Source organism: Electrophorus electricus, chromosome 15 (assembly GCF_041902795.1).
Source record: "Electrophorus electricus isolate QZ-2024a chromosome 15, ASM4190279v1, whole genome shotgun sequence".
Taxonomy (NCBI): Eukaryota; Metazoa; Chordata; class Actinopteri; order Gymnotiformes; family Gymnotidae; genus Electrophorus; species Electrophorus electricus.
The window spans coordinates 6,099,683-6,124,600 of record NC_137511.1 but is presented as its reverse complement, the minus strand read 5'-3'; the positions used below and the strand labels follow the sequence as shown (position 1 = coordinate 6,124,600).

Genomic DNA, 24,918 nt, shown 5'->3' with positions numbered 1-24,918 from the left:
GCTGATGACCATACGGTGAAAAAAGTCATTTTCATTTTCCCGAATTTGTGGCTTTTAGCGTGACTTTAAGCAATATTCGACTTGTGGTTAAACGTACTTTATTTGTGACTTGTGCCGGTTTTCTTTTTTAATTTTAAATAAGATTACTGTATTTTGAACCCAAATCCGTGTGTGTTACAAAACACAACCTGGAAACGCGATGTCCAGAAGCAGCGCTGAGCGTCTTTCCGACGTAGTGGCCGAAGCCCTCCGGGCGTACCAGGACAGCTTCGAGGGGCGTCCAGCTGTGGCAGTCTGTGCTCCCGGACGGGTCAATTTAATTGGAGAGCACACCGATTACAATCAAGGATTTGTTCTACCAATGGTAATTCAGAACTACAAGCATCGCTACTTTATTAAATGGTCGTGTTTGCACTTAAAAGAAAAGGGGGGGCTAGAGTTGATTTTGCCATGAGGGCTCTTGGAATTAATATCAGTTGTGAACAAAGCTGTGAACAAGCTTTGAGTGAGTTTGACGAAGTAATAGCATTGACATTATTGACTTGCCATTGTAACATCAAATGTCAAAGTTTCTGAAGGAGGATGGAAAGACGAAAGATGGAAGGATTAAATACACTAGTGTCGCCATGGAATGCAGTTCGGTGTTCGGGGCTAGCTACTGGGTGCGCGTCTGGTGGCTATAACTTGACAATTCAAAAGGTATCAAAGGCAGTGGGTTTCTATAGGTGAATGGAGGGATACAAGAAGTAATCGATGGGATGGGTAGCGTTCCAACGATTTAAGCACTTGCTTATACCAAATCTGATGGCTGTAGCTTGAGGTGTCGTGGACTGAAAAACAGTGGGTTCCGGACAGGATGGAGAGATACAGATAAAAAGAATAAGAAGGCCGGAGGAAAACAAATGGATGGGTTACAACAGCCTTCCAAATATATTAGAGGGCATTCTGTATAAGAATGGGATAACAAGATGCGTCATATAAATTAAAAATAAACAGGACGTAGGGAATAGAAACGTGCAAGTTGTTTAAGAAAATTAAAATGGCCTAACATTCTATTTCCTGCATAGATTAAAATAATACTTATTTATTGATCAAATAATTACAGGCTTTACCACTGGTGACAGTAATGGTGGGCAGCAAAACCTCTGGCCAAAGTTGCTCTGTTGCAACCACTGCAGAAGGTGCAGATGATCCCAAGAAGGTGGACTTTGATCTACCAACAGACAGTGCACCTCTGACAAAAGGGGAGCCAGCCTGGGCCAATTATCTTAAAGGAGTGGTGCAGCACTACCGAGGTATGTTTCGTATTTCCAGTGCTTCTACAAACTGCCTGACCCCACTGAAGAGATGATTCATTGTGAAATTGAACAAAACAAAAGTGATCGTCAAAAATTAATTGGACAAAATTGTTAGATGTTTTTGCTCTTTGTTTGGACATGCTTAGTCTATTTCAAATAGAAGCTATAGAACAGCAAAAAGTAATATACTGATTGGGTTTGTATACAGCACACCCCTTGCCTGCATTTAAAGCTGTAATTGCCAGCAACGTGCCTCTGGGGGGTGGACTGTCCAGCTCAGCTTCACTTGAAGTGGCTGTGTACACTTTCCTCCAGCAGTTGTGTCCAGGTAAGAAGAAACTGGATGAAAATTAGTGATACACCCATATAATATCTGATCATTTGAACATCACGTCTAGATTTATTTTAACATCTATGAAGTGTAACTGTAATGCAGATGAAACAACTGTTAAGCAGTAAAATAATATAGCAGTTTGCACCTCCTCTAACAGATGATGGGGATAAAGTAGCAAAGGCAGTAGCCTGCCAGCAGGCAGAGCATACTCACGCTGGGATGCCCTGTGGGATAATGGACCAGTTTGTTTCAGTACTAGGCAAGGAGGGCCATGCACTGCTTATTGACTGCAGGTAGAATGCTCTCTGCTCATTCAGCCATTGTTCTTTCAGTGCTTGTTTTTAATGGCTTGTTGAGCAGTTTATGCACTCTTGATCCTTCTTAGATCTTTGGATGCCACTGCTGTTCCTATGGCTGATCCTGGTGTGGTCATCCTCATCACCAATTCCAATGTGAGGCACTCACTAACAGGAAGTGAATATCCCAGCAGACGAAAACAGTGTGAAAAGGCAGCAGCCATTTTGGGCAAGAGCAGTCTAAGAGATGCCACAGTGCAAGATTTAGAAGGTAAGAATGATGCATACCAAAAGAAAGGTTTAGGGATAGTAAAAAAAAAAAAAAAATTTATGAACTGCACACAAAATTGCTCACCTTTTAATAGATGCCAAAGAGAAATTGGACAGCACCACGTATCGACGAGCACGCCATGTTATTGAGGAGATTAAGCGCACAGCACAGGCAGCTGAGGTGCTTAGGAGAGGGGCTTATCAAGAGTTTGGAAAGCTAATGGTGGAAAGCCACAATTCCCTCAGGTACCCAGCAGTGTGCTAGCAAGACTATTACATATGGAAAACAATGGGAAAGAACTCTGCTAAGAACCATGGATGTTCTTTATTTCAGTTTAGTTGTGAGAACAGTCATACCACACAAAGAACATTCTTTTTAAAATATTATGCAAGGTTGTCCTCTCAATTTTAATAGCCTAATTAATAAAAAAAAAATACTGTTGTCCAAGATGAGCATAATGCAAGCTACATATGTGTTTGATCAAAAACTTACATTAAATACTCTTATATAACTGGGAAGAATACCACAAAATAGACAAACTAGATTATAGATAGGTTAATTGATAAAGTAAATAACGTTATATGCTAGAATGTTTGTTGGTCCATAACACTGCCTTAATAATAGTAATAATAATAATAATAATAATTTTGCATTTCTACTTTTAGAGACCTTTACGAGGTCAGCTGCCCAGAGTTAGATGTGCTGGTAACTGCAGCAGTGGAAGTTGATGGAGTCTTTGGAAGTAGAATGACGGGGGGAGGATTTGGTGGATGTACAGTTACACTGCTCCAGGCTGAGGCCGCAGAGAGAACTATAAAGCACATAAAGGTATATGGAAGTTCAGATGAAATTTACGCTTTTGACACTTTGCCTTGTTTGACTTTAATTCTTTTTTTTTTTTTTTTTTGTGCATTATTTAACAGGAAAGATATCGTGGATGCCCCACCTTTTACATAACTACACCATCAGAAGGTGCTCGGGTTCTCAGTGTGTAAGAATCGGTACTGAAATTAACATTCTGATAGCTCAGCTTGTGTAGTTGTCAACTGATTTCTTCTGATTTTATTAACAATGAATTTCATCCTAATCCAAACATCTGTATAGGAAGCATACTGGTTAAAATGGCTTTTCTCAATCAAAATAACATTTTCTGTTTGGTAGTTAAAGTGACAAAAGAACATGCAGAATTAGAACACGTTTTTCAAATAAAGCACACTTGTTCTAGTTATGTATTTTGCCTCATCTTTAAAAACAATGTGTATTTATTCCGCAAAACAGAGGGACAGATATATATTACTGAAGGTCAGATATGATATATTATTATCAGATATATGCGTACTAGTCGTTTCCGTCTTGACATAAATGCGCTTACACGCCCTCTAGTGGAGGAACGTTGCACAACGCTCCCGGAAGTAGCTGTACAGGGAGGAGCCACAGCCCGGTGCAGTTAGCTGGTTGGCACTGGCTGTTTTGGGGGGGGTGGGGGGTGAAGAAGATCAGCGGGCCTGGGGCTGCAGTAGCTGACTGAAAGCTGGGAACCTTTACCGAAGTTAGGCGAAGCCTCGAAAATTACAACGTAAATTTGCTGTTACCGGGTTTAAAAAATATATATATATATAAACAAAGAAAGGAAGCTTTGGTAAAGTGCCCCAGTACCCCCTCAACGGAAGAGCGCCAGGATAACAAACGTACGCTGGGAATCAGGTGAGTGTGTGACGGGGCCTCAGTGTTGCCCAGTTCTGCTTACTTGTAGCCGGCTAGCTAATGTAGCTATCTGAGGCGCTACAGGTGCCGACTGTCCCTGGGTGACAGTAGCTAGGTTGGCTAACTTGAAACTCAGTAAATAACCGGGTAGCTGTGTTTTGTTCGTAAATACGCGGTTGGCGTTTGAACCAGCTCCTTAACACTGTCGTTAGATTAGCGCATCTGTCCCAAGTTAGCTAGCCAGCTGGCGGAATGTAGTACCTTTTAGCTAGTGCTAGCTAATTAACCAGACTAACGATATGGGGCAAATTAAAACTCGCTTAAAGCCTACAAAATCTCAAATCCCGATTCCAAAATACCTGGCTGTGTTATCGATTTCATAAGTAGAGTGACCCGTACACAGATTTCAAGCATGCGGAACCCTTACTCTGGTTTCTTTATCGAGCTTGTAGCTAGCTGGTTTATTTTGTGTTAGCTAGCTTGGCTGTTTACTGACCTACCAGTACATTTAACAATCAGCCCGTAAGACATGCTATAATGAGTTTCGCAGATTATTTATTTAGCTAATAATATGCAGTTTAGAAAGCTATTTTAGCTAATAATATGCAGCTTGGGAAGATGATAAAATGAACAAGTCCGTGAATAATGATTTGTTGTCACAAGTATAATTTCTGTGTTAAATAAAATGTGTAGTTAATGAGGTGTGTCAGGATCACCAGCTCCAAGCATTGGCCATTCTCCTGATTTTGGCTAGGGGACGGAGTAGTTTACCATGTTTCTGCTCCACCGGTTTGTCAGGTTTTGGCAAAGATGGCAATCACATCCGCCTTAAAGCTGCTCGTATTACTTTGTGGTTGTATCTCTTAATTTTCCTAGGTCTCGTTCGTTATGCAAACTAGCAAACGTTGATAACCCGTGTGGGGTGCAGGCTTGTTCATTAACGTCGTCTTAGATTGTAAAGATCTATTACTCAACGAATTAATGTTTTAGGTGTTCAGTATGTTTGGAGGGTTCATGTAGGTTATGAGTTAATGTATATCAAACCTGCATATTTGATTCATTCTCATTTTATATTATGCCGAATTCTATATTATGTACAAAACGAAATGGTTTGTGCTTCTAGCTTTGTACAAGTGCACACTTACAGCACTCGGTGTGTAGGCTACATAATTCTGTTTTACCATGTGGGAGAGGCTACATACCCACTTAAATTAGACTGTGGTTGCTACAGAAGTGACAAGCTAAATTTGTTAACCTACATAGGTTATATGTGCACCTTGAAAATGAGGCTTTTGTATTTTAAAACTTTCAGCAGATTGCTCTCTATACTAAAAGGGCACGTTGATGCTTCTTTTTTTTTTCTCCTGCAACAACAACAAAAATGCTTCCAGACAACCTAAACACCACTAAATCTAACTAATATTTAACTAAATTATTATAACTAAATAATAGTTCGGTTTTTTTTCCATTGTATTAGACATTCAATATAAATTTGTGGTGTAGAATTTCACTGAAATGTTTTGCAGTATCTGCAGTGGTAATACCAGAACATTTACTTAGCTTGATGTTATACAGAATTAGATTTAATGGGTGGAAAAAATCCTTAGAATTATTCCTGGATTAACAGCCTAGTGGTCATTCTAACAATTCCATTGAGAGATTCTCTGGCAGCATGACCAAAAAAGCATATTATTTTTCATTCTCATGACTTACTCCCACTTTTCTCTCAGTTCATAAATTTGTACAGTGACCAGACTTTTAATGTCATGCTGCTTTTTAGAGATGTCAGGAAAGAGCTGAGTCTGGCTAATCTATTATAGTTTATTTATGCTGTACCATATATTCATTTATTTAATCTTGTCTTTTCTGTAGAAGACAGGAAAGGGATGAGTCTGGGGACTGGTGTCCTGTGAACCACACCCAGTTGCTGTTCTTATTTCTTTTTATCCGAGAGGGGGTGTAGCGAGAGGAAGAGTGAATAAATGAGACCTTTGCACATCCGTGGTAACATGGTCTCTGACAAGTTTGTTAGTGAGTGTGAAGGCAGTCATCACTAAGAATAGATTTTCATGCTGGCCAGTGGATGATGGAGGAAGTCACCTACTTCCACACTTCCACATCCTCTATGGATGTTCTGTTTAGGCAGCATAAATGAACTGAATTTCTTCCTGGTACTATGATAACTCACATTGTCCACACTTGGTGACCAAGTGTAAATTTGAGATCCCTAATTCATACAAAATGTCCTGTCATGTAGCATATAGTTTGTCTTTTGTTTTGGTCATGCTTTAATATTTTAAAGAGGATATTTGTTGCATTTTCCACACACTGAGAGAAACGCATTAAGACTTGATCAGACATTTAAGATTTAACTCCATGTGAAAATCGGATGCTATGAGCTTCTTCTACTCTAAATAGCTCAGACTGCTTAGCCCCCCACACAGTGAGGAGAATTAATGGAGCTAGTTTTACTGATAATCTTCTCAAGATGTACTTGCTGCCATTTCAAACAAGAAATTAAGGAGTTTATATGTTGGTTAACTATAGCTAGCTTCATTGCAAATATGTATCTCACCAGATAATAATCAAAGATGCATATAAAGCTATGGAAGGAATTGTTGTCCATGTAAACATTGTAGCTGATGTAATGCCTAGGATATCCAGAAATCCTGCACACATGTTGGCTTAGTGTTGGTGTTTTTGCTGTTTTATTAAACTTATCTAAAGCTGGAGTGACAGATAGTGTAGATTGAATGAATGAGAATACTAACAACACTGGTGTATCATATAGATTTCTAAATGTAGGTTACATTTAACCCTCTGGTCTTTTAAATTGTGATGCTATTACTTTCCTGTGACTTTTATTTTCACTTTTTTTTTCTCAGTGTGTAATTGACTTTGAATTAACCTCAATTACAGAAGTGAGGTTTCAGAAATTGGGGGAGTTTATTGATTGTGCTTCTCATGTTGGGACAAGTTGTAGTCTTGTCTTTATCCCAGATCACTTTTATTTTCAGTGAAATATTATGCCAAGAATGTGGTGAAGTCAGAGTTATAAAGAACCGTCATGTTGTAGTAGGCACCGTGGTCATACTTTTCTAAACCACATACTCCCTTCTAGTCAGTTACAGTCCCTGAAACTTGACGACTCTATCTACAGCTTAATTTGGTGGTCTAAACATATATCGGACATAACCCACAGCAGATGCTCTCTATTCTAATATATGTTTAAAAAGCTCAGCTATAATGGAAACATGCAATTAATAATAACATTGGCAGGTAGGTGTTTATCTGGTTTTAGCTAAATAGATGGACTTGTGTTTAAGCACAGTGCTGTGAAGTTGGGACTGCCAGAGATTACTCTTTATATGTATACAGGTGATAGTTGTCCTTACAACAGGAGATGTGACTGAATTCCCAGTACTGGCATGGGCATTTAGACATTTCTTTGCAGTTTCTTTGTTTTGGGAGGTAGTGGAATATTAAAATACTGACTAAGTGACTCTATGGTGTTTGTTATTTAAGCAAAAGTCTGCTTAGTGGCAGTTAAACAAGGTGGTGTCACATGATTATGCGGGTGATGTTTGGTTGTAGCTTAATTCAAGGTCACCTTTCATGACCTGTTCCACAGGAATCCCCATGACAGTTGTTTCCTAGACCCACTGGTGTCCCTGATCATTGATCATATCACATGCACAAGTACCAGAAATTCCAAAAAATTATGCACAAACTCATAGCTGCCTTACGGCTGTGCATGTGTGGACCTAATTTCGTGCCAAGTTTTTCTGGTTTATGTTCTGGGGCAAAACAACAAAAAAAACTTTGTTGATCCTTATGCTAAATACTAAAATATACATATACTAAACAGTATACTAAAACAGTACGGTTGTTCTGTTGTTTTCAAGTGGTTGAGCACTTCCCTTTGTTTGATGTACACTGAAAATTTGGGAATCGTCCAAGCATGGCCTAGTATATGATAGTAGTTCTATTTGTATAGTAATTGAGCTGAGCTAATTAGCTATTTAGATGAACAGCTATGTGGTGCAGAAATTTAAGAGCTTTATATCTGTAGGCGCTGATCTCTGAGCTGATAATAGTGTCGGGAGGCATCTATTCCTGAAGGAGCTCTGGATTTGGTACTCCCTTCATGGGCCTCCCATCACTAATTTAGTTTTGAGACACTGGTCCTCCCATCCTTGTTCTTCCCTCTTATGTCAGTTCCTGTTGTTAGATAACAATGTTTTAGTACTGTACAAGCTTTTGGAATACCACATAAGAATCATTCTCTTTAATGACAAATTTTTATTTTTTACCATGCACTCTTTTATTCTAAGCAATAGCAATTTTTTCTTCTTTTTTCCCCCTTTTCTGCCAGTTCCACTACTGCTGGTCTCCCGCTGCGAGGTTTCTAAATGGCTTCAGAAGGCGAGCTTATTCTTAAGTGAAAGACCTCCCACTCTGTCATTGTCCCAAAGCTGAGGTTCACAGACGGTCTTTCTGACAGGCTACTCCCCTCAGGTCCCTCTACCCCCTCTGTCCTTCTGAATGAGGAAGGCAGAGTGCAAGTCCTGCCCTGTGGCCTGGAGCAACTGCATACACAGCCAAATGGGTTTAGCTAATAATGCAAGTAACTTCAAAAGGGTGTGTCTGTGTTGATCTGAAGTGCAGAGTCACATGGAGGGTTTTGAAAGGTGGGGCAGGGGGCAGTGAGAGTGTTGATGTCTAATTCTCCAACTCGCCTTGCTGACGTGGCCATTTGCTTTAGGGATTGTTTTCGAGAGACTAAATTACTTTGTGGAATTCTGAGATGGTTAAACTTTGGTTTTTGAATGGTTATAATTGTACTTCTTTCCATTTTGAATTTTGGTGCCAGTTGTTTAATTGCTTTTCTTGATGAAATTTTTAGAGGCTTTTTAAAATGTCTGCATTTTCTGGCAGTTCTTGTTCACTTCACTGTGTCCTGCTACAAAATAAAATAAGTCAGGCCTTGGCATAAACTTTTTGATGTCACTCTTGTTTATGAACCCAAAAGAAAATGTGAATGTTTGTTGGAAGAGAAATGGTGCAGAGACTGCATGTTGTATCATGGCCACTTAAGTGTTGCCCGAATGCTCTTATTAAAAGGGGAAGCTAATGCACCTCCTCCAGTCTCTGTTCCTGAAACTGACTCCATTCAACAGGTGTTTTCATCAGCTGCTGTTTGAGCGGGGGTGGGGTGGTGGGGGTGGGGGTGTACAGCTTAACTCCATACTACAGGAGAACAGTAGGTGCTTCAGTTCAGGCTGCGTTGACCTCCAGCCCTCTGTTCTTGTATGAGACTGGGCAGTCCACTGGGAGTGGGGGCTGAGAGTGGGAAGCAGAAAGGGAGGAGGGAGAGTTTCAGTCAACAGTTTATGGCTCCTCCTCTTGAATTCCTGAATTTTATTCATTTATTTATGCTGCTAATTACGTGTTTTATTGTGTGAAAAGAACACTTCCTATGTCCCTTTTTTGATCTGCTTTGGTTTCCAGTAGGTTTGTCTATTGGAAGAAAATTTGTGACTTCCCTGATTTTATTTTATTTTTTTTCTTTTTCTTACTCTATCCGGCACTTCTTTTGTGTCAGGTGGCTTAGTGAGAGTGTGTGAGAGAGAGAGGGCAGTGTGAGGCCCTTGGTCGTCCCGGGAGGATGAAGAGGTTCCGGCGACACGGGCATGACTCTCAGAGGGACAGGCTCAAGCAGGAGCTCTTCCAGTTCAATAAGGTGATTGACACTCGCACGTCAGCTCTGGTTAAATGTAGTTTTATTTTGTTTCTGTGAATACTACTCTAAACTGACCAGGGTCAAGGTTGGTATTATGTCAGCAAAGCTTTCTTGCCTAGACATTTTGTAATTGGTTTCTGTATTTGTGTTCAGAGTAATTGCTGTGCTCTTAATGTTACCCCTGGTTCACTTTTTTTCTCTAGACCGTGGAGCATGGATTTCCCCACCAGCCAAGTGCGCTGGGTTTTAGCCCCAGTCTGGAGCTCCTGGCCATTGGTACCAGATCTGGAGCTATTAAACTGTATCCTCTGCTTTATGGCCAACATGTCAGATTTTGTCCCACCTTTGCCTACTTTTGTGCTTCCGTAATCATTTCTACCAACATTGAAATGTGTGTAATAAATCCATATCATTTCAGTTCATTGAGAGGGACCCTTAGGCAGAATAAATATAGTGCAATAGAATTTTTCATTCATTTCCAGTACATCATCTTAGACACACCCATGATTGCTACGCTCTGTAAGGGTGTGTGTATTTGTGTATAAAATACCTGCATTCCCATGGAATTGCATCATAGCTATCTGAAAATCAGTTGCACAACATGAATTGTTTCCCATTTACTATAGCCGGACTGTCTGAACTCTATAAGCAGTGATGTGCCCTTGTGGTAACACGTATTGTAGGTTGAACTTTTAGTTAAACTGTTCTGTATTTTTTTGTACTGCCTACTGAATTCTTGTTTTTCCTCCATTTATCATGTTCCTTAGCTTATTTGGCAATATGTATGGAAGTTTGTTTCCTTTACAATTCTCTTAGCTATGGAGCTCCAGGAGTTGAGTTTATGGGACTGCACGATGAGAATGCTGCTGTTATGCAGGTGCACTTTCTCCCACACCAGGTATGTCTTTGAACTGTACGACCTTGGCTTACGGCGACATAGTCTGCCTTGGAATCTGTCTGCAGCACATTTCTTCACCCAAGTATATTTCTCTTGCAAGTTTCCCTTTAATGTGTGTACAGGTTGAATTGGTGACATTGCTGGATGACAATAGTCTACACATGTGGACTCTCCGAGCCCATAAAGGTGTATCGGAGCTGCTGGAAATAGGACGCTTCACACTCTCAGGTCCTCCTGGGTGAGTCAGGCTTGATTACACACACACACACACACACACACACACACACACACAGTGTTACACTTAATCATGTGTATTGGGAAGACACCATGGGTGTGAGGCATAATACAAGCACATGGCCACGCCCACATACCCACACCAATTCACTCAACCAGCTACGCTGGCTCATGCACACCTAGACCCTGCTGTGAGACTCCCACACATATACATCATAACAGATAAAGATTTGGTCATGGAAAGAAACTTAGGGTACTCTTACTCAACAGACTTTAGAATTGCTGAATAACATGTTTGTACAAGTGTATGTAATAACCACTTGTGCCAAATTATTATTAACAGCTAATATTTGTACTATATCATAGAAGGGGTAGAGCCAAGTGTTTAAAAGTTACATAATAAATTTGGCAGGCACATTAACAGATGAATTAGATCTTGGCCCTTTTTCAAGCTGGTGCTGAAACGTTGCAGTTGCTATGTAACACTTGCCCTATGCGGGTTCCCTGGCAGTGCCATCCCTAGTGTGACCCGGGTAACGGCCGTCCTGGCCCACTCCTCGGGAGAGCTGCTTCTGCTGGGCACGGAGGGTGGCCACGTGTTTGTGGTGGAAGTGCCTGGCTTCAGGGAGCTGGAGGAGAACAACATCAGCGTGGAGGACGTCCAGAGCAGGTGCTTGGGAGGGAGCGCTCCTTCTGGGGAAGGGTCTCCTCGCTCATGGTTTTAATTTCCCACGGGTCACGACTCAAGTTTGTTTTTACTCGGACACTTTGTGTTTGTGTAAAAACATTTCCTTACTTTTCTTATAAAGTGAAGCTGTCCAATGGTACCAAGAGAGAAAATAAAGGGCTTCTATGTTGGTGTAAAGCAACATGGTATTTTGAGGAAGAAAGGGAAATTGTTCATTACCACGAAAGGTATAAACGTTCACTCAGAGTAAAGGTTTTGGCCTTCTTTATCACCTAGTTTGCTTTGCTAATTGCTTCTGTCTGCTCATTTGAACTGATTACCAAAGTCAGGCAGCTGATGGAAAAATGCTGAAGAGATTTTTTTTTTCTTTCTTTCTCATTCTGAACTATAGACCTCAGGTTATCATTCATTATTGTAATATTAGAAGATGATAAGGTAGATACGGGTCTAATCATGCATTGCAGGACATTTAAACATTTGCATCAGTTTGATCTCATTTGTATTCTCCCTGTCTTTGTGCTGTAATTTGAAATTGTTGAGATGTTTCAGATAGTCCTGCTGAACTGTGTAAGCAGCATTCTTGCATGGCCTACATAAACAGCATGCTTCATTTTGTTTTGTTTGTTTTTTTCTCTCCCGTGTTCACTAAAATCCAATGACACACGTGCACGCGCCCGCACACAGAGTTCCTGAGGAATATGTGGGCCGTAGAAACCTGGAGTGTGTGGAGGCTCTACAGGAAAACCCTCTAAATCCACGGCAGGTGTTGATTGGCTACAGTCGAGGCCTCATGGTCCTGTGGGACCTTGATCGCCGTTGTGCCATTCAGCACTTCCTAGGCATGCAGGTACTACAGACACTGGAGTCCTTAAATAGTTGCCCTTTTAAGTACAGTGTGTCTGGCTTTTCTGTTATGTTGAAGAATAGGAATTTAATTAATTGCCTCAGACATTCCTTGCAGAACTTCCTCTGAAGGATTGTGTTCTTGTCCTCTATAGCAGCTGGAGAGTGTGTGGTGGATGGAAGATGGAGGAAACATTCTCAGTTCCCATAGCGATGGCAGCTACTGCCACTGGACAGTGACGGGAGAGGACCCACAGACTGAGCCCGACAAACAAGAGACTCCATATGGTAAAAGTGCCATTGGTTGCTTTGACATTTCTATCACCTACATTGCTTTGCTACATTCTTCTTAAAGTGTCTGTTACCCCTCTAAAATGACCTCTTATTGTGCTCAGGCTCCTTCCCATGCAAGGCTATTTCTAAAATTCTCCAGGTTTCAACAAGGCAAGGGTAAGTATATTCATCTGAGAGAGAGAGAGAGTGTCTGTTTGTCTGTCTGTCTGTTTGGTCTCCTGGGGCAGGTGTGTTTGCTTTTGATGTCAAATGTTCCATTGTGATTCACTGTGGCTAGTTAATCTTTAACCCCTGCTGGGAACTTCATATTTTTCACTCCAACATCATATCATATTCACCATGCATTACTGTTATTTATTTTAACTTTTATTTATCCAGTTTATTTCCTTTATTCTTAGCAAACATATGACACACACACTACTTTACATATGTTTTATCGCTACACTGCCCTTTGCTTTGAAGGTTCAAGATGTTGTTGGGCTGCTCTGTTCAGGCTTTCGTGTTCTCTGTCCCCAGCCCCCCCTTTCTCATCTTCAACGGTGGCATGCCAAGAGCCAGCTACGGAGACCGCCACTGCATCTCTGTCGTCCACAGCAAAGCGCACGTAGCGCTGGACTTTACCTCCCGTATCATCGACTTCTTTGTTATCAGAGAGGGAGAGCACCACAAAGGTAGGGATCCATTTTTATATAACCCAGACTACTAAGACACCGTGATCTCAGCTAGTCACGTTCTCAGTAAGCGCTGCTTGGCAAGACTGTCAACCATGTAAAACATGCAGTGTAGATTAAACACTTGCATCAAGTTGCGTGAGCTCACCACTGTCGTCCTTTCTAACCTCATGAGGACCATAGGGGCGCCTATCTGGGCCAGTAATGAGTGTGTGACTCCATCCTATAGGGGATCCAAGTGCCCTGATGGTGCTGGCAGAAGAGGAGCTGGTGGTAGTGGATCTGCAGAACGAGGGCTGGCCCGTCTTCCACACGCCCTACCTGGTGCCATTGCACTGCTCAGCCATCACCTGCTCTCACCATGTCTCTGCCATCCCTCTCAAGCTGTGGGAGAGAGTTCAGGCTGCTGGCAAACTGCAGAACACGCACTACTCGAGAAGGGTATGCATTCAGAACCTGAGGCACAAGGACACTACCCCTGCACACATGAGGTTGCGTAGCGTAAGAACGGATCATATTTGTTGAAAAACTTAAGAGGAGGTACAGTGGGCAGCTGGTACCGCACGAGTTTGTCCAAAACCACAGATAATGTTCACGAAGGCCCATGGTATGCTATGAAGACAAGTTGGCTTATGTGTTGACCTTCCTTTGATTGTTTGTTTATTTCAATGTATAACCAAAAGTATATCGCATGTTATCTTAATGATTTACTTCTTGCCAAAATATTTTAACTCTTTAAATTTTTATTGCCTCTTTCTTCCTGTCTCCATCCCTTCATTTGCTTTCTTTGTAGCCTTGGCCAATAAATGGAGGGCAGAACCTTGCCCCAGACCCTCCCCAGAGAGACCTGTTGCTAACTGGGTGAGTGAACTGTTTCCGTGCAGTGCATTTTCTCATATAAACACACTATTTTGACATTGTTGCTCAAACCTGGCTGGGTAGGGCCACACCTCTGCCCAGTTCAGGGTTCCTTTTGCTCTTGTTTTAAAGTTTAAGCATGTTTTCAAGGTCAGATGAATTGGATTGGGGAACACATTCAACTCTGATGTAAATGTGAAGCCTGCTTTACAGCACTGTCTCTAATTGTGTCGTAGAAGAAAGTATATGGGCAAAGGTCTTTTGATCTATTACTGTGGAGCCAATACACTGAGAACATTGTGATGCAGCAGTCAGTATCAGATTGTTTACCGAGCACAACCATCAAGTTACTTTCAAAATAAGTGGAAGAAGGACTGCCAGTAATTCCATGGAATGTCTCTAGAAATTTACCTGACACACTGCACTTTGATATGAGGAAGTGGTATGCCTGTTAAACCTGTTGTGTATTAAACACATTTCAATCCTGCTTTAATTCTGTAGCCATGAAGATGGAACGGTACGTTTCTGGGATGCTTCGGGTGTCTGCCTCTACCCTATGTACAAGCTGAGCACGGCTGCAGTCTTTCACACCGACACTGACCCCAATGACAACATGAACCAGAACACCGAGGGCGAGTGGCCCCCCTTCCGCAAGGTCAGAAGTCCTTAGTTGTTAGTTATAGCTCTACAAACGAGGCATTAGTGGTTTCTTATGTTTGATATGGCTTCATTGTGCCTGCATGGTAGGTATTTCCTTCGTCAGTCTGAGGTCCCGTGGTTTACCATGTTATTGTACTGTGTTTAGGTGGGCTGCTTTGACCCATATAGTGATGACCCTCGCCTCGGCATCCAGAAAATTCATTTGTGTAAATATAGCGGTTACCTGGCTGTAGCAGGAACTGCAGGGCAGGTAGGTTCTTGTGCAGGCTTATCAGTTGTTTTGAATTTAGCTTAATTTGTGTCATTTGTCTTATAATGTACATAAATGTGTTTAATACTCGCTGTACAGTTTATTTGATAAGTAAATAATTGAGGTGGTTGTTTGTTGAAACCCACACCCATATTCACATTTATTTCCCCTGCTGCAGTTCCCTTTTCATAGGGAACACAGTCAACTTAAAACACATTGTGACTCATTTTAGTAAAAATCATTATTTAGACACACATTTTCAAATTTTTTACAACCAAAAAGCCCTGCTACACATTGTCATGTTCTAAACTCTTTGACACTACCCCCCACCCCCCAAAACACACAAACTAACAAACGAAAAACAGAACAGTGACTACATAAGTAACTGAAGCGGTTGTTTCTCAGATCCTGATGCTGGAGATGAACGACGAACTGGCTTGTCAGACGGTGGAGTCCACCGTGGTGGACCTGCTGCAGGGCCAAGAGGGCTTCCGTTGGAAGGGCCAGGCACGGCTGGACCTCCGCCAGGAGCCTGTCAACTTCCCCCCGGGGTTCCAGCCCTTCACCCTGGTGCAGTGCCAGCCGCCTGCAGTGGTCACGGCGATCGCCCTGCACTCCGAGTGGAAGCTGGTGGCCTTCGGGACCAGCCATGGCTTTGGCGTGTATGACTACCAACAGAAGAGCAACGTGCTAGTCAAGTGAGAGAGGTTTTTTTTTTTAGTTTTTTTTTTATTAAGTGTCTCATGAGAGTGACTCCGCTCTCTGTGGACTTCTGAGTAAATGTTGCCTTGTGCCTTGTAGCAACATCGACTTGGAAAAATTCCTGTTAATGGCTAGTCATGTGGGGACAGTTCCTTGGTTGATGTTAGTCATCCTGCCTAGCAGAGCATACAGTAGCTTACTGGTGGGAAAAAAAACAATACAAACAAGCCCTGATTTATTAATCACATGATTATTCTGATTTCAAGCACTGTTTCAAAACTGCCAGGTTGCTACCATTCAGTACTACTGTGAGGGGGTGGGGGAAAATGTTTCTTTTATTTATATATATATATATATATATATATATATATATAAAACATTTTTTTTACTGGTTTTATTTATTCATCTTTTTTACAGTACTACAAGGTGTCTGAACTTCTAATTGTTCTTTTCAGAGGTGACCTTTCTGAACTAGTTAGTTCCTCATTGACTGTGTCCTGCCATAGGTGCACTCTGAACCCCAGTGACCAGGTGGCCCTGGAGGGCCCACTGTCCCGAGTGAAGTCCATCAAGAAGTCCCTGCGCCAGTCCTTCCGCCGAATCCGCCGTAGTCGAGTCTCCATGCACAAGCATCACCCCAACAATGCAGCCAAGGTGCTTCTGCCTTGGTCGTCTTCTTATTTTACTTGATTAATGCTTGATAGCTGATTAGGAGATGCATTTAAGCCTGGATATATTTAATTACTATTATCATTATGGCTTGTCATTTTGAGGAAATTGCTGAACTCAGAGATCTACATTATTACTATTTACATTATAAATAACAGTTGTAAAAATGTTTGCCACATTTATTTTACATAAGTGATTCTTTTCTGCTTCTATCACAAACAGTAAGAACAAACAAGCAAGCAAACATTAGAAAAGGGGGACATGACAGGCATATATACATTTTCAATCTCTTCATTTAGCAGGGGTACAGGATCATATTAGTTTGAGAATTGTAATGGGCTGCCTATGAATTTATATAGCATATATACAGTATGTGGAGGTTTAGTTAAGACCTACCAACAAAAAAGTCTTCCATTTATCCCAGTGTTTTGTATAGATGTTCTTTTGTAATCATAGCGAGTATGTCTTTACATTTCACAAATTTCTTTAGTAATTTACAGCCATTGTATTATTGTTGAGGGGCACCAGGCTGTAAACATCGAGTTATAGCTTATCTGCCAGCTGCCAGTAGAATCTTTAATAAATACATACCATGATTTTGTATAGGTTTTGGAATCAGACCAAAATATAGAACAAGAGATGTTTCCCCGGATCTGATTTAAGGATGTTGTTTGTATATTCACTTTTTGCTGCTTTTATATTCTCTATATTTACCTGTGTGTTGGTGACTGTAGCTACAGGAGATAAATGCACGGCTAGAGGCAGAGGCTCTGCATGAAATGGAGCTGGCACCAGTGCAGAGGAAGATTGAAGCTCGCTCTGCTGATGACTCCTTCACTGGCCTTGTCAGAACACTCTACTTTGCTGACACTTTCCTCAATGACAGTAAGTGAATTAAATTAAATTGAAGCGACTTGTTAAAAAAAGGTTATTTTGTATTAACTTTTTATTTTGCTTGGTTGAAAATGATTTTTATAGGACTGAATTATGCTATGGTCATGCTGTACATTAAAAAAAAAAAGCTTTTGCACATTATATGATGGTGGTGGTGGTAGTGATGGCAATCTCTTCCACAGGCTATCATAACACACCTGCCCTGTGGGCAGGGACCAATGGGGGTGCCATCTTTGCCTACATGCTTCGCCTCCCTCCTGTAGAAAGAAGAATGGATGACCAAGTAATGGCTTATCCAGGTAAAAAACTCTCGTACATGGTGTGCACATGCACACACGTGCACGCAACCAGATATTGTTCAGTTTTCTAATAGGATCTTTTGTATTATTTTTGTACTATTAAGAGACACACATTTAATGAAAACATTCATATTAACATAGCTTTCTTATTTTCATGTCTCTACCCCCCCCTCCCCCCCCTCAGTTAAAGAGATCCAGTTGATGCATCGTGCCCCAGTTGTAGGCTTGGTGGTGTTGGATGGGAGGGGAGCACCGTTGCCAGAGCCGCTGGAGGTGGCACATGACCTCTCACGCAGCCCTGAGATGCAGGGTTACCACCAGCTGCTCGTCATCTCAGAGGAGCAGTTAAAGGTGAGAAAGCTGCCAAAGTTCCATAATTTTTGCCACACATTTCACATCATAAAGATTAGATATTCAAGCCTTGTTTTGTACAACCAGTCTGGATTTTTTTTTCTTGTCTCTCTTTTTCGTCCTTTTTTGTGCACTGTATGATTGACTACAACTGCACTACAGTCATTTCAACATATGGGTCATTTTTCAGAAAGATTGGCTTAATCTTAAAAGGGCTTGGTTGGCAGAACAGAAACATCTCCAGTAAAAACCCCTCATGGCGGCTGTTGGCCTTTTAAGGCATTACAGCCTTTCTATGCTCAATCTTTAAATGCTGCAGCAATTACCCCATATTATTATTTTGTTAATATGCATAATAAAAACTAAGCTATGAAAGCCACACATTCATGCAGACATGGGTACAGTGGAAGCAAAATAAATTGTAAATCCATTGTGGATGTCTTGTTTAAATGATGCTATTATGTTCAAAATAGATAATCCTGAAGCGCTCCCTGTAACACACTCTTGTAATGCACTGAACCATGAACCTTCTAACCAGCAGTGCATGAGCTTCATCCTTCTGATTCATTAGTGCTTTTGTGAATGGTCCCCTGCTGTTTTTAACAGTAGCAGTAGCAGCTTTGTGATTTTGATTTGAGTTTTTTTTTTTTTTTTAAATTTAATTTCCTTGTATTTCCACAGCTGTTCACATTGCCTAAGGTGAGCAGTAAGGCAAAGCTTAAACTGACAGCTGTTGATGGTTCCCGGGTGCGTCGAGTGGGTGTTGCCTGGTTTGGCAGCAGTCGGGTGGAGGACTATGCAGAGAGTGGCTTGGTGGTGTTGACCAATCAAGGGGATCTGCATGTCATCTCCTTGCCGTCAATCAAAATGCAAGTGCACTACCCCTGCATTCGAAAAGAGGATGTCAGTGGGATCGCCTCTTGTGTCTTCACCAAACATGGCCAAGGTGGGTCTTGGACTTTCCCCCTCAGGTTCACATCAACTCACACATGGATCATTCAATCCAGGCCAGCATTTCTTAAACTAACACTTGCCACATGATTGGAAGTACGTCAGTGCAGTAAAAACTAGTTCACCCAGGAATAAATTTTGTTGAGTGATGGCACCCTCTGAAACTATAAATAGTGCTGTGGATGAGGGATAATGTTTTCAGTTTGATGGTGTATCTTTGCCACCATGCTACACCATGCTAGTAACCATTATCCTGTGTTTGCTTAAACATAGATTTGTTGTTTTGTTGTGTGGAAGTTTCTATTCCCCCCCCCCCCCCCACCCAACAATAATAAAATAAAATAAACTACGCAGACATACCAGCTGTTCAGTTAGCAACAGCTAGCCACAACCAGTTTCAAGATTAGTAATACATTAAGTTAAAGGTGTGGGATCTGCTACACTGCACAAATAGAGTTGGTGCTAGCACTGTCATAAATCTGGTGGAGCAAGCACATGCTAGTCCTGATCCTCAATGATATTTCACAGACCTTAACCTTCAGATACATTTTAGATGTTGGGTAGTTAATTCCTGCTGTGTTTATGCAACATTATCTTGACAGTATAAAGCAGCTTTATGTACAGATACATGTACAGATTTATGTGCACAGTCAGTAATGTAGCTTAGAATTTTATTCTAAATGATTGTTTTTAACATGTGTATATAAGTCTATCAATATGTTCATACTTTTGTTTGCATATTTTTACTTTCATCTATTAATGTTTACATTAAAAATACCATTGCTCTTCTATTTTTGATTTCCAGGGTTCTACCTGATCTCTCCATCTGAGTTTGAGCGTTTTTCTTTGTCTGCGCGCTGGGTAGTGGAACCTCGATGTCTGGTAGAGGCGCCCTCCCAATCCAGGCCCACCTCACCCTCAAGCCAGCCTTACCGAGACCAGCTCGATGGCGCATCCACGCAACACAGGTACGTTTGTCCACTAGTTAGTTTGCATCAAACCTAGTTCATAGAGACGGAGCTGAGTGCAAAGGTTTTTTAGTAGTATGCAACTAGAATGCATCAGGAACCATTACTAAAGCTTTCTGTTGTCAGCAGTGCACAATTTATGTTATCCTTTTGTTTTTACAGAAACTTTACAAGGAACAGTGAAAACTGTGGTGAGATTTCTGTGATGACACATGGGTGTTAAATGTCAAAACGCACGCCATCAAATACTAAAACATGCATGTTGTCAATGATTCATTGGATATTTCACCTAATTCACTTGTTCATGCTTCATTCTTTTATTTATTTGATCATAAGTCTTGGTACGAAAATGAGCTGCTGGGGTGAAGATGGGTTTGTTCTCTAAATAACTTACTAAATGTTTTTTAAACACATGTGGCTATTAACTCAGATTTTACATTATAAATTAGGTTTTGAAATATGCCCTTGCTACCCATTGGTTTTAATGCATATTTCACATCTGCTTTTTTCTTTTGATAATTTCCATAAAAATAATATATGATTAACTTATGATTGGTAAAAATAATTATATAGTTATTATATTATGTAATTATAATCATTACATATTTTACATACTGAGTTCATTTATAATACATTAGGGAAAAATTAATGTTTTAAATAAATAATAAAACTAAATATAAATAAAATTAAATCCTTCACTTCAGTAGTTTCCTCACTAGGTGATTAGTGCATGCCAAACAAGTGAAAAGTGAAATTATTCCCCAAGATGCAGATCATGTCTTTTTAACTGAAGATGATCATAACAAAAGATGCTTAAGTGTTGCTGACGAGCTTCCGCTGAATTGACCCAAATGCTTGTATGTTCCAGAGAAATCAGCTAGACAAGTAATGGAGCATGCTTTGCTGAATGATGAGAGTGAGTACATGAGAAACCAGTGGCCTATTGGCACTTAGCAGCCAAAATGCAGTGACTGGCTGCCCACAGTTTAATATTGAGAATGATGCAGCCTCAGGGAATTCTTCAGTTTCTTTCCATGTTGCTTGCTTTGTGTCTTAATGTGTGACATGCAACAATTGGCTCAAGCAGTGTGCTCAGCTCTATGCATATGCAAAATCCTTGCTTGTCCAATGCAGTCATTTGTGTGAGCATGATCCATAACAAACCCATACACCTGCACTGTAACAATACAATCATGTTTTTGTTTTATGTTTATTGTGCTGATAATTCGGTTCAGTGTTTTGATTCAGACATGCAGTTGCATATCTCTTGAACATGCAAGGTCACGTAATTGCTGGGTGAGAGAATCTCTGAAGTGCTTAGTCATGTGATTTATGTTCTTCACTACCACAGAGGTGCTTCAGGAGATCCAGAAGTCACTAGAAAGTGATCAGATGTAAGTATTTCAGTTCAGTCTTCATTCAAAAACACATTTATAATTGCATGTTTATATTGACATAGAGAAGCGGTTTGGTTTTGTGTGCTTTTAAGGATGTTTCTGGAGAACAGTCTGAAGACTAAGCCAAAACCAGGCAGGGTGCTGAGTAATGGAGGTAAACTTCAACTTGTGCTTACTCACTGTGGCCCCATTACCTTTCTCATCTTGCCTCATAAGCGAGATGAATGTCATGTTATCTTTTTTAGAGGTCTATGTGTCACCTGTAATCATTTCCTTCCCTAGATTGATATAGATTGATTCTCGTAATCCCAGTGCCTCAAATGCCTACTCCGGCCTTGAAGACCTGAACACTACTGCTAGTATCACTACTGAACCATATGAAGCCCGTGTGGGAGAAATGGGAGTGAGAGCAAGAGGGACCACCGCTTGTGCCTACCAAGACCAACCACTGTATCTCCATCGATCCCATATACAGACACCACCACCAACCTCTACCTTTCAGCTTGTGCCCTGCCTTAATGTGGGGCAGCAGCTACACCATTCAAAAGCTCAAGGTTGAGGCGAGGGCAATGTTTTCTATGGTTAGTTTTAAAATGTCTTTTTAATTTAACTTTTACACATGATTTTGTATATGTGATTGAAGACTCAAATCTTAATAGATGGTGTGTCTCACAAGCGAAAAGATACCAACAGTTATTGGACATAAATTGGAGTATGATGATAAGACGGTTTTAGGATTTGTACTAAAACGTGCTAAAGCCATAAGTGCTGATGAACCACATGTATATGGAAAAAAAACTTTGAGTACTCTAAAAATATACCTTTTTTTTCACCTGGAAAGAGGGGAAAGAAAGGTATATAATTACATTTGTTGTAGGTACTTTTCACTACTGTGTAGCACACATGCTGTAATTCCTAAGGGGTGCAACTTTCTAAGGGGTTTGGTTTTTAATCTTTTTATAATGTCAGCTTTTTATGCCAGTTATGCATATTGTAATTTAGGAATGTAATTTTAAGATATTGTAGTAAAATGTTTAATATATATGTATATGAAAATCTGTAACTGTTTAATGGTGTTATTTTCCAATCCAAGGATTTATTTTGGTACTGTCTTTTTGAATGCTTTCAGCATTTCTGGGGTCTAGAATATATTTTTGTAGTTAATTGATCATGTACAAGAACACTATGATTTGTAATTTGACACTACTATTAAGTAAAAATTTTCAAATCTTCCCCACAACTGTGTTTATTGGTTTATTTGTAGGATGATGTTTGTACATTCAAAGAGCAATATTTTGGCACTGTTTTTCATCAAGTTTGGATTGCGACTGGATTTCTAACCTTTTGACTCCTGCTTTTCCTTTGGGTGATGAAAGATTGACAAAACTATAAAACTGGATTTGGTGCCATAATTATTTCACATATATTGGATATCAAATTACGTGCATTTTAATCGGTAATTTTAGTGAGCGTTGGTAGTGAGAAATACAAACTGTCAAACAGTGACGTCAACCACGTCATATCCGACTTGTGTTTTTAACTACCGGCGTTCAGTGTCCGCCAGATCTCCAGCCAAAATTTAAGTCGTCTTGAGATGATGAGGTTATACGCCAAAATAATGTATTCGGCTAACAATCCCGTCCGTTAGAACACCAGTCTGTAGTAATCGGCTTAGCGAGCTAGTTGAACAGGAACGTCATGTGGGTCTTCGGCTATGGATCGTTGATTTGGAAAGTCGATTTTCCGTACGAGGAAAAGCGTGTTGGGTTCATCAAAGGCTTCAGTCGCAGGTTCTGGCAGGGAAGCACAGATCACCGAGGTGTTCCTGGAAAGGTAGCAAACGTTTTGTTGTTCACGTTAGTCGTCAACTTAATCAGTAGATAGCTAACTAGCTCCTCTCTGCTACTAATGTTTATGCTTCCTCGTTTCCAGCCTGGGCGGGTGGTGACACTAATTGAAGACCCCGAGGTAATGATGCCAGTGGAAACTTTGATTGATGTTGAATAAGTAGTTAGTAATGTCAAACATTGTGGATATTTGTCAATACATCCGTAACAAAGTACCCAACGCATCTAACACCTTGTCCTTCTTGAATACACGTGTAGGGCTGTGTATGGGGAGTTGCCTACAAGTTGCCCACAGGAAAAGAGGAGGAGGTGAAGAGGTATCTTGACTACAGAGAAAAGGGTGGATATAGGGTAATGACAGTAACTTTTCACTCTAAAGAAGAGAAACATGAGCCAATACAGGAAACATTGCTCTACATCGGGTCCTGTGACAACCCAAACTACCTCGGTCCAGCACCTCTGGAACTGATTGCTCAGCAGATCCTCAGATCAGCTGGTCCCAGTGGCCAAAATACGGAGTACTTGTTTGAGCTTGCTGACGCTCTCAGGAAACTGGTACCCGAAGACTCGGATGATCACCTATTCTCCTTAGAGAGGCGGGTAAAAGAGCTTTTAGCAGACTCTGTAGTGACGAACTCGACTACATGAACCGGATGCTTATTTAGATGTTTATCCATGAATTCTCTAAACACTTGATGTGGAGTTAAACGGCACGTTTAAACTACTATACTACACGGTCAGAAAATACAATGTTATTTCTGCAAATACTGAAGTCTTTTTTGCTTATAAATTAAATATTGCAAATCAGAATGCAAAGTGTGTGTGTGTGTGTGTGTGTGTGTGTGTGTGTGTGTATATATATATATAAAATTAGGGGTGGGACTCAATAAAAACAATTAATCGAATTAATTAATCTTCACAATAACCTGTTTTATTTCCCTTTCCTCATCATACAGCTGCTGGATTTTTTTTTCGACATTGTCTTTCTGGACGGCAGTTCGTAACTTGCATCACCTGACACAATTTGCAGCGTCTCTTGTAACCCTTTATCTTCGACCACAGAGAGCGGTCTACAGTCCACAGCAATCCATCTCGCCAGTGAATTGATCAATTTGTCTGACGTGGACTTTGACATTTTGTTTCTGAATGTGAACCGCGACATGTGGTCGAGTGTTGACTGGCGACACTGTTTGCTCGTACTAGGAATACTATCACATTTAGCAGCTAAGTTAACATTACTGACCTGCGCGCTAGCCTCAACAGGTTTTGCGTTGAGGTGCTAACGAAGGGTGGAAGTGCTCCTGTGATAAGCAAACTCCTTCCTGCATAAAGTACAAATAACATTTTTGTTTGTACTTCCATCTGGAAGTTTCTTGTATTTAAATTTCCCATCCACCAGCGTAGCCTCTTCCGTCATCTCCATCATGCTCATCACATTGTGCGTCAATATAATCTGTATGCCTGGAACTCGTGCACTGAGAAACGTTCCATGGTGCAAAACTGATTAAAATGCGTTAAATTTTTTAATTCGTTATTTTCCCTGTAATTAATCGAAATTAACGCGTTAAAATCCCACCCTAATATATAAATAAAATGTGTGTGTATATATATATATATATATATATATATATATTAATTGTAAAGTATTTATTAGTTTGCTCAGGAAGGAAAATATTTCTAATGATGGTAGTCACAGCTGTGATTGTTTTACCTTAACCTTATGATGTTGCCATAATTAAAAACCATCCCATTATTATTATTAGAAAAACTATAGTAAATGTAGGCAAGGGGGCATATA

General features: G+C 40.6%; 3 protein-coding genes and 1 long non-coding RNA gene across 7 annotated transcripts; 3 read left to right on the top strand and 1 right to left on the bottom strand.

The window, feature by feature from the left end:
- Positions 1-14: 14 nt before the first annotated feature.
- On the top strand, positions 15-3,423 carry galk1 (galactokinase 1). The gene is made up of 8 exons (XM_027010408.3): positions 15-364; positions 1,106-1,295; positions 1,507-1,626; positions 1,790-1,925; positions 2,018-2,199; positions 2,294-2,444; positions 2,865-3,027; positions 3,123-3,423. Exons 1-8 carry the CDS (start codon positions 200-202, stop codon positions 3,192-3,194), a joined length of 1,179 nt encoding a protein of 392 aa, XP_026866209.2. The 5' UTR covers positions 15-199; the 3' UTR covers positions 3,195-3,423.
- A 257-nt stretch (positions 3,424-3,680) lies between these two features.
- Positions 3,681-22,513, top strand: llgl2 (LLGL scribble cell polarity complex component 2). Of its 4 annotated transcripts, XM_027010420.3 has the most exons (26): positions 3,681-3,903; positions 9,509-9,646; positions 9,850-9,947; positions 10,463-10,544; positions 10,667-10,782; positions 11,290-11,448; positions 12,151-12,313; positions 12,465-12,597; positions 12,705-12,759; positions 13,120-13,274; positions 13,504-13,715; positions 14,068-14,135; positions 14,634-14,787; positions 14,938-15,042; positions 15,448-15,740; positions 16,251-16,398; positions 17,148-17,298; positions 17,490-17,606; positions 17,791-17,957; positions 18,639-18,903; positions 19,714-19,876; positions 20,039-20,067; positions 20,745-20,792; positions 21,228-21,270; positions 21,366-21,427; positions 21,556-22,513. In XM_027010420.3, exons 2-26 carry the CDS (start codon positions 9,572-9,574, stop codon positions 21,558-21,560), a joined length of 3,066 nt encoding a protein of 1,021 aa, XP_026866221.3. In that variant the 5' UTR covers positions 3,681-3,903; positions 9,509-9,571; the 3' UTR covers positions 21,561-22,513. The 4 variants fall into 4 exon arrangements, 3 of the variants coding, with proteins under 3 accessions (XP_026866221.3, XP_081553781.1, XP_081553780.1); XM_081697655.1 differs by lacking the exon at positions 11,290-11,448; XM_081697654.1 differs by lacking the exon at positions 20,745-20,792.
- Positions 22,514-22,706: 193 nt separating this feature from the next.
- LOC145651320 (uncharacterized) lies at positions 22,707-24,688 on the bottom strand. The gene is made up of 2 exons (XR_014117193.1): positions 24,364-24,688; positions 22,707-23,098 (listed from the first exon to the last, which is right to left on the bottom strand). It is a non-coding gene; the product is annotated as an uncharacterized LOC145651320 (long non-coding RNA).
- Positions 22,971-23,936, top strand: chac2 (ChaC, cation transport regulator homolog 2 (E. coli)). The gene is made up of 3 exons (XM_027010422.3): positions 22,971-23,106; positions 23,206-23,241; positions 23,379-23,936. Exons 1-3 carry the CDS (start codon positions 22,972-22,974, stop codon positions 23,766-23,768), a joined length of 561 nt encoding a protein of 186 aa, XP_026866223.2. The 5' UTR covers position 22,971; the 3' UTR covers positions 23,769-23,936.
- Positions 24,689-24,918: the final 230 nt, after the last annotated feature.